Below are 13,351 nucleotides of genomic sequence, written 5' to 3'. Positions count from 1 at the left end.
ATTCCATAGGAAAAAAAAATCATTATATAAAGTTACAGGAATCACGTGGAAAAACAAATTAAATGAGAAACCTCATATTTTACAATCTCATCATTTTTATTTAGTTAAATCCCTTTAACTCTCAGGTAACTCCATGATTTGATATATCCCATTTCTTTGGGAGCTATTACAGCTAATGGAAAGATAATTTTCTAGTACTTAACAATCATACTAGAAAACAGCAAATGAATAAGTTATTATCACTATTTATACAGTTTTTAATATGCTAAAAATCTTTGAAAAAAATAAAGGCTTCTCTGCCTAGTATTATTATTGCTGGGAGCAATTAGGTAAAGCATGGGAGGCCTGATTTTCTTTTTAAAGTCTCTACACAGCTCTAAAGGTGAAAAGCATGTTCACAGAGAAACTACATTAAGTTTTTTAAGGTAAGATCTTTCATTCACTTATAGCCTTAAGTATATGGGTGATAGTAATGTATCTCACCACTCTGAATTAATCTAATCTAATCAACATATAATGACTAAAGTTGGCCATATGTTAATTAATTAAACTAAGCAACAATTTATAAATGGATGACTGAGGAATTCACCAAACAACAATGTTCTAATCAAGAGATGAGTCCTACTACCAAATTTGAGTTGAAAATAGACAATATTATTAACATAATTTTAAAGTTACAAATAAAGGAATTTCTCAAAATAGAAAAGAAAAATTTTAAAGACTTGGGTAATAGACATTGGGCCTGACCCAGAGTTACCCCACACTCCTTAGTAGAATCTGTCCTTCAGACACAACATTAGGGGCATATATCAGCAAGGCCTTGTCTACAGGGGAGAGGAGTACTCAAAGTTCTCTTGTCCAGGATAAATCACTTATTCTAACTCTATACTCACTTAGAAAAATTCCAATTTTATTATTTGCCTTGAGGTGCCAATCGGTAGAGAACATTATAGCCTACAAACCTCATAGCTAGTCTATATGGAAATAACATTTATCTTTTAAAAACAAACAAAAAATGGCATTCCTGTCTATGCCTTAGACTCCTGTGAATTTGGTGTAGTTTAGATAACTGACAATATATATGTATTCTGGTCCTACAAACCAGAACATGGTGACCCCATCAGAAAACTTCCAGAGGGCTAGCTGCCTTGTGCTGGCTGTACACCTCTTCCCTGCTCTTTCAAGCCCATTATCCTGCACTGTCCTCTGAATATGAAAATTGTGTCACTAATCTACTCTTAATGAAAGGTATCTAGTAATACCTCCAGAATTTGAGGTAGATTCTGCTGAATCACCGATACATAGCTTTTACCAATAGAATATAAGTGAAACTCAATTTTGGGAGTAAAGGTAAAATCTATGATTCTTCTACAGGAGAACGAATCTCTAGCTTTCTTAGTACCTACTGCCAACTCATCGGGTTACCGTCCCAGACATTATCCAGTAAGGAAGCCTCACTTGGCTGCCAGGGAAGACCTAGATTTCTGCGAAATGCTAGCAACATATCAATGAGACAATACAGCTTCTTATTCCCCCATGTATTCTTAAAATTTAATTATTGCCTTCTTCCTGTTGTTTTTCTTCTACTTGGACTATCAGCTACACTAATCATAACCATTGTTACATCGATTCGTATATGTCTTAGCAGAAATTCCAATAATCTATAGCAAAACACACAGCATTTTATGTCTGTACGATTACCTAAAAGTTTAGTTAACACTAATTAAGGCATTTGTTTTCCCTGTGCCTGGTACAGATATACAGATTCGAATACAGGTCATTAAGTAACTTACAGAGACTGTTTAGTGAATGGATAAAGGGAAGGGTTTCTGATGTTCCTGAAACTTAACTCACATTATGGCCTGTCCATATCACAATCAAAGCAATATTTGGGATAGTGAGCCAGCTGGAGGAGAACCAGACTTGAAATATAATAAACCCAGGAGGGGAGGCCCAGGACAGCACGCTAGAAGCAGTATGGTGTTGGCTAATGCCACATTCAATCATCTGCTAGATTAAGTTTTGGCCAGGTTAGCTAGCTGCAGAAAAAATGTGAAGCAGAAACTTGCTCATTATAGAGGAGCAAGTTGACTAAAAACAGAGTAATACTATTTTGTAATTATCACCTTTTCCCCCAGCTGCTCCATGCCCCCAGCACACACATCTAATAACGAATGGATATATGGTATGAAAGTCTTTGGTCACAAGACAGAGTCCAGGAAATGTGGCCCAGGAAAGAGCTCTAAAAGCAGATGCTTTGAAAATCTTCACTTTGCTTCTGAGGTGTATCAATGATGTCTTCCCCAAAGGACAAATTAAGATTTTCCTCCCAAATCCAAGAACCCTACTAGATTACCAGAGATATTCTCTTTTTTCAGACAAAAAGAAATGTTTTAAAGTAATTACAGCTAAGAAGGGGAAAAAGTTCCAAGTTCTTCTATTCTGTCTCTGCAAATGTCTGTTTGCATTTATATTTTGTCTTCTAAAACTCTTGAAAATGCATGGTAAAATAAACAACCAGGCATAAAATATTTTAAAGTCAATACAATAAAAGCTGGTTGAGAGATGCTGCCCTCTTATACCTCTAAAACACAGTAGGATATCTACCTTGTTATATATTAAATCAAATATGTCACTGCATTTACAAGAGGAGAAAATGTATATTTCCTAGAGACAGAAGGATTTAGACTGGACATTTGTATTCATAGGGCACCATTGAAGAAGTGTTGGGCTTTTTTGGGAAAATGACTTACTTAAAGTAAGAGTCAGAAATTGGTGCCCTCTAAGGTTGCACACAGCCAGCTCTCTGTCCCTAAATTGCTGGAATTACATCTCTGCTTCCTCTGTCTTCTCATTCTGTAATTGGCCCTATAATTTAGTTTTGACCTGTTCCCTGCCTAGTACTCCATGTCTACTCTGGTAGTCTTCCACCATCTATGGAACAAAGCCCTGTCCTGAACCCTACCCAGGGGGACCTCTGCCTACAGACAGGTCAGTTGTGCAATGACGACCACTGTCTCCTTGGCTCACAATATTCCCTGTTTTCTGATGTAACTAGAAAATGATCTTTTTCTGCATTGCAAATTAGACTGCAACATTCCTCAAAAATTAAGCCCCCCAATTTATCACCCATTTCCCATCAGCATCTATATTGAGTTACTTCCTCTGTGTCAGTTCTTCACCACAGAACAGGTTTTGTGATATCACCTAAACCTGTGTGGGCAAGTTTTTGGCTGTGTCCTGCTCTAGAAAGACAGTCAGTACTTGGCATGAATCAACCCAGAATGCGATATTGTGGTAGGCAGGATTCTAAAGATGCACCAACCCCCCAACAAGATTCTCATTTCCTGAATATTCAATCATTTATCTAGGCACTGTTAGCATATGTAAAAAAGCTTATTAATCAGTTGACCTTCAAGCAAGAAGATTATCCTGGTTTATCAGGGTGGACTCCATATAATCCTATGAAGGAAAATGTTAAAGGGTAAGCTTGAAAATACATTAGAAGAGGAAGAAGAGAGATACAGCAGAAAGAGGAAGTCAGAGAAATTCTAAGCAGGAGAAGGGTTCAACTGCACATTGGTCCTGGCTCAGATGTAGGGCCCATGTGCAAGGACTGAGAAGGGTCTCTAGGAGCTATAGGCAAACCCCCAGCTGACACTTGGCAAGAGAGTGGAGACCTCGGATCTATAACCACAGGAACTGGAGTCTGCCAACAACCTAAAAGATCTTAGAAGTGGATTCTTTCCCAGAAGTTCCAGATAAGATCCCAGATCACTGACATCTTGATTTCAGTTTTGTGAGACAAAACACAGATCAAAGAAACCAATTAAGCCATCTGTAGAACAGTGAGACCATAAATTTGTATTGTTTTAATCCATTGACTTTATGGTAATTTGTTTTGACAGCAATAGGAAACTACTTACAGATGTTCAATTCACTCATATAATTTATTTTGTGAAAAAGAAAAACAATTCTTAGGAAAAAGACACCTCTGGTTAAGGTTAACATCAATATTCTTTTTTATACACAGTTGTGAGCTTATATTTCTCATAGTTCTCCCACGACTTTACTTGTAGAAGCGTTTTGTCACCAAACATGTCTTCATTCATTAGACATTTATTGAGTGTCTCCTCTGTCCAAAGGTCTTTGGCAGATATAAAGAATCCCTGCCTATGGTCTCATCCTTGTATGGAAGATGGGCTGACCCCTACAGGACAAAGCCTAACCAGCTCAACACAGCATACAGTGTTCAATCGTCTACCTTCTACCTATAATTCTCTCCTTCCCCTTATGATCCAGCCAGACATGACACCAGCCTTTTTCTAAACCTCTGATTTCTTTTCATGCCTTTGAAACTTGGAATTTACAGTTCCATTACCTCAGGGTGGCTTTTCCCTCTGTCTGGAAGACTCCTCCCCCAGATAGCCAGATGTCTCTCTCACTCACCTTCTTCAAGTCTTTGCCGCATCTTATTATTTAAAATACCCCTATCCTGACCACTCTATTGAACATTGCAAACTACCTTCACCTCCACAATCTCAATTGGCCTTATCCCTGCACAATTTCTATTTCATAACACTTAGCAACCTCCAACGTACTATATTATTCATTTATTATATTCATTGGGTGTTCTCTCTCTCTTTCCTTAATAAAATATAATGTCCACAAGAAAGTGACTTTTTAGCTGTCATGTTCACTGAGTTATCCCTAGCACCCAGAACACTGCCTCACTCACAATAAACAGACCCTTTATAAATAGTGATAGATCATTGAATGAATCTTTTCTTTTTTTTTTCCAGTAGTTACACAGGAAATTTATTATCCCCAAGAAGTGGTAAAAACTGAACATACAAACAGATTTTTTTTCCTTTGTGTACGCATTTAGTTTTATCGTAACAAAGCAACCTGTACACTTCTAACGCTTAAAGTGAGCATCACATTTCCTTTCCAGCGAAACAAAAAGAAAAATTTTTAAATAAACAGGAATAAAATTACAACAGAGAATGTCAATTGCAAATAAGATCCTACAGGTTCTGCTGCTTCTCCCATCGAATGGCAGGGCTCAAGTCATCATTAGGAGAGAATTTTATTTTAAAATTGTCATCTGAAACTGCAAGGATGTCCATTAAACATCACAATTAAATATGCCAAAGGAGAAGCCATGTTGTCAAAATGCCCACTTAACCCACCCAAACCTCTCAGACCCAACCTTTACTGACCTTCTATAACTCCATTTTTTAAAGTTTTTTCTTTCTTTTTTTAAACAAGAGAAAGTAGACAGATACATGCTAGTAAATGCTAACTGTCCATATTCACATAGAGACACAGAGTAATCTCTGAGCCCAAAATACAGAGAAAGGAGGAAAAAGCTAAAATTCTATACACTACTACACAGGGGCCTAGCACCCTTCAGCTTCCAGCAGACCTAAGGGAGCAGAAGGGTCTTCTTTTTTCCCACAGAGCATGGTGGTGTTGATTCCACAAAGTTTTTGTTGAGACAGGAAGGGGTAAAAAAGAATTTGGAACAGAAAAGGATAGAGATTCTTTTCCCACTGAATTCTGCTCAAGGTATTTCCCCCCAAAATAAGTTGTGAGCCATGGTATAAAAGAGAAAAGAGACCTCAAAAACAGGGTGACTGAGCACAAGAGGAGGAGAAAAAAAAAAAAAAAAAAGACTGTAACTTGCTCCCAGGGACTGGAGAAAATTTTAAAAAGAAGGTTAGAATCCATCAGTGTTCCATGAGTCATCTTCTCCTTCATCTTCCTCTCCTCCCTCCCCCTCATCATCATCTTCTTCACCTTCATCCACATCCCCTTCTTTATCAATATCTTCCAATCCTTCTTCCTCTTCATCGTCATCTTCTTCTTTCCCTTCCTCATCATCCATGTCTGGAACCAAGTAGTACTGTAATGGATTTGGCCACATAGCATCTTTGATAACCTCTCGTAACTCATCTGCACCTGCATCAGAATGATCAGTAAGCCAGGTGAAGAAGCTTTCTGGTTCCTCATGCTGTCTCTTCCTGCTGGCTTTATTCTGCATTTTGTCGGATCCTTTCTGGATTTCCATTTGATTTCAGTGGACTTCGAAGATGGATCACCACTCTCATTCAGATGAAATTCTTTGGAGAGAACTTTATCTTCCAAGTGAGGGTTTTCATCAAAATAAAAATCTATTCTGTAACCTGATTTAATATCTTCAAACTCTGTCACTTTGACTCTTGTCAAATAATGCAGCGCCTCTTCATTCTCCTCCCCAAGCAGTGCAGACACTTGTGGATGGTTAACAAATGTTGTTACCCCAAAATCTGGGCTTTGGGCGATCAATTCTGACCTCTTCTGAAAAAATGGTTGGCGGAGTTTGTTATATTTCTGTTCTACTTTCAAAATCTCCTCACTGGCTTGTTCATTAACTCTGTCTGTTTCATTTTGTACTTCATCAATATGTTCAATTTCTTCTTGCTGTTCTTTTTCTTCCTTCGGCAACTTCAGAGAAGCAGACGTTTCCTCTGGCCTGGAGGCAGGAGTCAGTCTCAGTTTCTTCAGTTTCTTTGCTTGGGGTGGAAGTGAAGACTGGTTTTGGGGGCCAAAACCAGTCTGGGAGAAAAGCCAAGAATCCACCCAAGGGAAGAGGCTTGTACCAGGAGCTCTGAGAACTAAGGCTGCCCCAGGTGACAGAGGTTTAATTATCACAAACAGATTTGAGAAGTAAAGCATTTGCATCACCAGTCTTGCTTTGATATGTCTACTGTAGTCTTGAAATTTTCCTGAGAAGGCAATTCTATGATCGATCTTTCTAGTTATTTCTCGTTTTAAATCCTGATAGAGAAAAGCTGATCAGCCTCTGACTTCCTTGCCCTTGCACAGTTCCATGAGAACCAATGCTTTTAAAAATCGAGGTCATCTGCCAGGTTTTGAGCTGTCTCCGACTCCTTTCCCACCCTTCTAAACTCTGTGATGCTGGAGCGGAGACTCTCACCGCATCTCTGCTTTGCCACCTGGCACCTGTACAGACTCTGCCAATAGGAGGTTCCAGAGGGGAAGGGGAATGCTGAAAACCAAGAGCACATATTTTCAATAGTTATTTGTAGGGTGCACTTTGGGAGAGCCCGGTTGATGTCCACGAAAAGTGGAGAACTGACAGGTCCACAGGTCACCTTGCTAAGATCAGGAAGTGATCAGGGACTAGGACTTCACAATAGTCAAGTGTCTGGTATGCCCAACATTCTTCTAGGACTGATCCAGAAGTAAGGGAAGCATTGTTAGATAGGTTTTGGTGAAATAAAGGTCCACCTTACATATATAGGATGCTACCAAGAATGAATATCTTTCAAATTCTTGAAAGAGAACAGGATAGTTTATGAGTCTCACTCACAAATTCCTTTTCCCAACTGTCCTTTTATGTTTCAATAAAGACATAAAAATTAATGCTTAATTAAATGCAATATTTATTACTTCTCTACTGCCATTCTTATTGGCTGTCAGTCTCCTTTTCGATAAACCTTTCAATCCATGATTGACATTTTTCCCCTTGTCCTTTTTTTAAAACTGTTTTAACCTCGGTATTCATATACCAGAAATGTAAGGATGAAAATTGTAAAGATTAGAGAAAACATTTTCTCTCTCATTACAAATACAAGTTGCTCCCTTTGAGGTTATTCTTTAACATTTTATAATTGCTGACTCGAAGTTGTCCTATAAGACAAAAAGTTTGCAAACAGCTACAAGCACCTATGAAGCCACATGTGGCTCCCAACACATAAACCAAAGCCACAAATTGATATTTATAAAACTTCAAAAGTTTAAGAAGGTTCTCCTGGGACATGTGATTGAAAAGTACTGACACCATGAGTGACAAGGAGCCAGTGTGCTCCCTGGTAAAGAAATTCTAGCTCATGCTGGCACTGAACACGGTGCTTGAACTCACCCACCATTTAGTAGGTTACAGCATGCCAACTTTACAGAGGAAAGGTTTACGAAGGAAAAGTTTCAGTCTCTCCTTCTTTAGCCTTCTGTATCTTGCCCAAGCAGTTTTACCAAAGCCAAAGTCTTAAGGGCTGGGCTCAATTTCTCCATTTTAAATAGGGATCACAAATAAAACTGTCAACCAGTAAGAATAAATGTAGTGAGTAAGAATAAATGTAGTGAGCTTCTTGGCCAAAGTGGTAGACTTAGTTTGGCTAGCAATGCCAGAGCAAATACATCCATGGGGCTCATTCAAACTGGACAGATGCTGACTTGGTCCCAACAACAGCAAGTGGAAAAACTCAGTCCTCAATTCACCTCATTGTGGGTTTGCCTGTTTTAAGTTATGCCTCCTGCAACCTAAATAGCAGCTATTTCAAAAATGTTTTTGTCTCCCAAATCCTAAAATGGATCTAATCACATAGTTTCATACTTAAAAACACAACAAGCAAACATGACCAATTTTCCTTTAAAACTGGAGGCATAGCAGATAAACAAAGATAATTTGAAACCCAACATGTTTAGGTATGAGGGATGAAGAAAACAGCAATTTATTTTTTGAAAAATGATGAAAATCATTTTTTTAAAGAACTTCCAATATGCCTGAGAAATTTCAACTTTAAAGGCAATCTCCACAGTCTAAAAAATCTATATTAGATATTTCAAAGAATACTCACAGTAGAACGATTTCTATGGCTACAAAGCATCTGACATTTGCATTTCCTAAGGTAATGGTTGGCAATACTATTAGAATCACATGAAGAATTTTTTTAAAAAATTCAGTGACCAGGTCCAACTTTTGACCAATTAAACTAGAATATCTGGGAGCAAGGTCTAGGTGATTTTAAAATCCAGCCAGGACTGTAAACTGAGGAGGTCTACAAACAAAAGGAAAGTAATAAGAATTGTGAGAAAAATGTTTTACACACTTGCCTGATGATCCGTGTCTCCTGGAATGCTTCTTAAAACCTGTTGCATGCCAATCTCTGGGGAAAAGCTTGGGAAACGTATTTTTAAACAGGAACACAATAATCTTTATCATCAGGAACCTGGTCTCCTGGAAGGAGAAATGCAAGTAACTATATACAGGTTTTAGCAGATATCCATGGGAAGCACTTAAGAACAAAATGTTATTTAAGCAGGCCTCCAAATCACCACTTGAGCCTTTTCCAGGTAAGGTTTAAGGTCTACATTAACTGAGGCACACTCTAGAGGAAGCTCAAGTTCCCCCTAATATTCTCATCAAACCCCCAAGGAAAAGGCCACGTGAAAAAGGTCAAGAGCAAGACGACATCCTCAGACATCTGGGCTACAGTGTTGGAGGACAGGGGGAGATTTTATAGGAAGAACTGAATTGAGGCAAATCCTCCTGTGTCATCTTCTTGTCTTCACATACAGTCACTCTCTTCACATCACACAGTGTGGTCTGTTCACAATCGTTTGTTGTGTTGAGCCAGAGCCTCGAGCACCTTGGAGCAGCAGGTGCCTCCAACTCCACAAGGCCTGATTATACATGTGATTTGTATCATGTACCATTTAATAGTACACTAAAACATAGTCGTTTTAAGTATCTGTTTGCATTTTACTCTTTTACTATTTGTTTTATTATGTTTACTATTTTATTTTTAGTAGTTTGTTTTACTATTTCCCTCTTGCAACACTGGGGTATTGCAGTTTTCATTTAATATCCTCTAACAGACCATAACGTAAAGAGGGCAAAGGCAGGTTTTCATGCTGCACCATTGAATTTCGCATATAATTTGCCCCATGAGACCCCATGACATCAGTGGCAATGCCCAGTGGAACAACAGAGAAGCCTGATGGGCACAGTAATTTCTCCAACAGGTTGGTGGGATACGACGATAGTACAAGCAGGACGTGGTGATACAAGGAACCATGCGGCAAGGAATGCAGAAGATCATCTTAGGAACAAAGGGAGTCACCAATAGAATATTCAGACATAACAATTTGACCTAGACTTAAGGTTCTATGAAGAAAGTGAAGGCCAAAGCCAGAAAGATTGGAGAGGTTACTATACCCACATCTCTACCCAAAGACCAAGGAGGTGCAGAGATACTTAAACTTAATCAAATTTTTTAAAAAGTAGGATGTAATAACATTTACACAACAATTCCAGTTGTGTTAGAGGAGTTTGGGTGCATATTTCAAAACTTTAATGACATAGAAGACAAGGTTAACAGTGTTTATCTCTGGGTAGTAGAATTATGAGTGATTTCAGGGATTTTTTTTTGCTTAATTTTTTTTCCTAAATATTCTACAATGAATATTTTTGTGATAAGACAAAGTATTCAAGTTATGAAATATGACTGTTCAAAATTTATTGTATACTATATATTTGTGGTTTAAGGAAGTCAAGTTCTCAAGCCTCATCATTTATTGGTTTAACCCATTCTCATAGCAACAAGTTGCTAAAGAAATAAATATGTATATAATGGAACTCAAATTATACCTCAATCCTACGTGGTAGAGGAATAACTGTGTTCGTGATTAAAATACTGCAGTATAATTTTTGTGGTCAAATACAAATATTTTCCACTAATTATTCATTGTATTGACTAATATTATACTTTTTCACTCTAACTTTATTCTGCTACTCTAGACTGTGTTATGAGGCATCAGTACTGTCAACATCATCGACTGTGAATAAATGCAAGACTCAGGCTGTTTAGTTCTGGGATGCAAATCCCAGCACTAGTTCAACTGTCCAGCATTCTCACCAACATAAGGGAGGGGGTCTCATGAAACTAATTGTTTTAACTAAAAGCAGACTTTTTAAACAGAGTAGAAAATCCATGGTTCTATTTGGTATCCCTTTAATAAAAAACAGAATTTTATAATATACTTGAGTACAGTCCATCTCCGTTTATATTAAATTTAATGTATGACTTTTGATCTTAGTTAAAAACAATGTATTCAACTATTAATAAGGGTTCAAAATATCCAACTAGGAGGAGCAGGGGGCGACTGCCCCACCCACTCGAGCATGGAGAGCCTGCTGAGCTCTCAGGCCTGTCCTCTGCCCTTCAAACCCCCCTCCAGGCCAAGTGGGTCCTTGGGGGCATAGGAAGGAGGCTGGGGAGATCAGAAGAGGCAGGCAGGAGGGGCCCTCTCAGACCCCAGATCGGAGGAGCAGGAGAGGAGAGGAAGGTGTTTGCATTGCTCAGTCAAGCCCAGGAAGCCTGCTGGGCTCCCAGGTGAGGTCCCTTACCCTCTGAGACCAGGGTGGGGAGCATGCCTGGGCCCTTCTGTTCCTTGAGCCTAAGTCCCACCTCCACAATTCCCAGGGCCTATTCCAGCCCTGTGGGTCCTGAGCATTGGCCCCGCCCACCACCCAAACCTTGTCCTTGCTTAGGCCTCACCCTCCACAGCCACAGCCTTCCGCCCCCTTTTCTTTTTTCTATTTTTCTTTTCTCTCCTCCTCTTTTTCACTACTGTGGTACTGATGTACCTCCTGGTTGTTGATTCACCTATATATACTTTTTACATTCTTTCTAACATATCTGTTGGTTGCCTAGTCTAATTGTATTTTTTACTTTGCTATTGTTCTTTTCTTTTTTTTGCCACCCCATGTGGGTTGTGGGATATTGGTTCATAAGCCCAGGGTTGGGCTAAAGCTCCTGCAATGGGAGCTCCGAGTCTGAACCACTGGACAAACAGAGAACCTCAGACCCCAGGGAATATTATCAGAGTGGGGTCTCATGGAGGTCCTCATCTCAGCTCCAAGACCCAGCTCTACTCAATAGCCTAAAAACTCCAGTGTTGGAAGCCTCAGGCCAAACAACCAGTAAGACAGAAACACAATTCCACTAAAAAAAAAAAAAAAGAGAGAGAGAGACAGCAAAAAAATATGTCACAGATGAAGGAGCAGGGTAAAAACCTACAAGACCAAATAAAGGAAGAGGAAATAGGCAATCTACCTCAAAAAGAATTCACAACAATAATAGTAAAGATGATCCAGAACCTCAGAAATAGAATGGAAGAATGGATTAAGAAAACACAAGAAATGTTTAACAAAGATCTAGAAGAAGTAAAGAACAAACTAACAGAGAGGAACAACACAATAACTGAAATGAAAACTACACTAGAGGGAATCAATAACAGAATAACTGAGGCAGAAGAATGAATAAGTGAGCTGGAGGACAATATGGTGGAAATAACAGCCAAGGAGCAGAATAAAGAAAAAAGAATGAAAAGACTTGAAGACAATATCAGAGACCTCTGGGAAAACACTAAATGCACCAACATTCGAATTATAGGGGTCCCAGAAGAAGAAGAGAAAAAGAAAGGGTCTGAGAAAATATTTGAAGAGATTATAGTGGAAAACTTCCTTAACATGGGAAATGAAGTAGTCACCAAAGTCCAGGAAGCACAGAGGGTCCCATACAGGATAAACCCTAGGAAAAACACACCAAGACACATATTACTCAAACTAACAAAAATTAAATTCAAAGAAAAAATATTAAAAACAGCAAGGGAAAAGCAAAAAATAACATACAAAGCCCCATAAGGTTATCAGCAGATTTTTCAGTGGAAACTCTGTAGGCTAGAAGGGATTGGCAGGATATACTTAAAGTGATGAAAGAGAAAAACATACAACCAAGATTACTCTACTCAGCAAGGATATCATTCAGATTCTATGGAGAAGTCACAAGCTTTTCAGACAAACAAAAGCTAAGAGAATTCAGCACCACCAAAGCAGCTTTACAACAAAGGCTGAAGAAACTTCTCTAAGCGGAAAACACAAGAAAAGAAAAAGACCCACAAAAACAAACCCAAAACAATTAAGAAAATGGTAATAGGAACATACATATCGATAATAACCTTGAATGTAAATGGATTAAATGCCCAACCAAAGGACACAGACTGGCTGAATAGATACAAAAACAAGACCCATATATATGATGTGTGCAAGAGACCCACTTCAGACCTAGGGACACATACAGACTGAAAGTGAAGGGATGGAAAAAGATAGTCCATGTAAATGGAAATCAAAAGAAAGTCAGAGTAGCAATACTCATATCAGATAAAATAGACTTTAAAATAAAGACAGTTACAAGAGAGAAGGAGGGGCATTACATAATGATCAAAGGATCAATCCAAGAAGAAGATATAACAATTATAAATGTTTATGCACCCAACATAAGAGCACCTCAATACATAAGGCAAATACTAACAACCATGAAAGGAGAAATCAGCAGTAACACAATAATAGTAGCAGACTTTAACATGACACTTACACCAATGTCATTCTTCACAGAATTATAACAAAAAATCTTACAATTAGTATGGAAACACAAAAGACCCTGAATAGCCAAAGCAATCTTGAGAAAGAAAAGTGGAGTTGGAGGAATCAGGCTCCCCG

General features: G+C 38.5%; 1 protein-coding gene across 1 annotated transcript; it reads right to left on the bottom strand.

The window, feature by feature from the left end:
• Positions 1-5,722: 5,722 nt before the first annotated feature.
• Positions 5,723-6,726, bottom strand: LOC116752695 (protein SET-like). The gene is given in 2 exon segments (XM_032629441.1): positions 5,723-6,045; positions 6,048-6,726. Coding segments are annotated over 2 exon segments (1,002 nt in total).
• Positions 6,727-13,351: the final 6,625 nt, after the last annotated feature.

Source organism: Phocoena sinus, chromosome 4 (assembly GCF_008692025.1).
Source record: "Phocoena sinus isolate mPhoSin1 chromosome 4, mPhoSin1.pri, whole genome shotgun sequence".
NCBI lineage: Eukaryota > Metazoa > Chordata > Mammalia > Artiodactyla > Phocoenidae > Phocoena > Phocoena sinus.
Note: the sequence above shows the minus strand (reverse complement) of the source record. Positions and strands in the feature narration are given on the sequence as shown.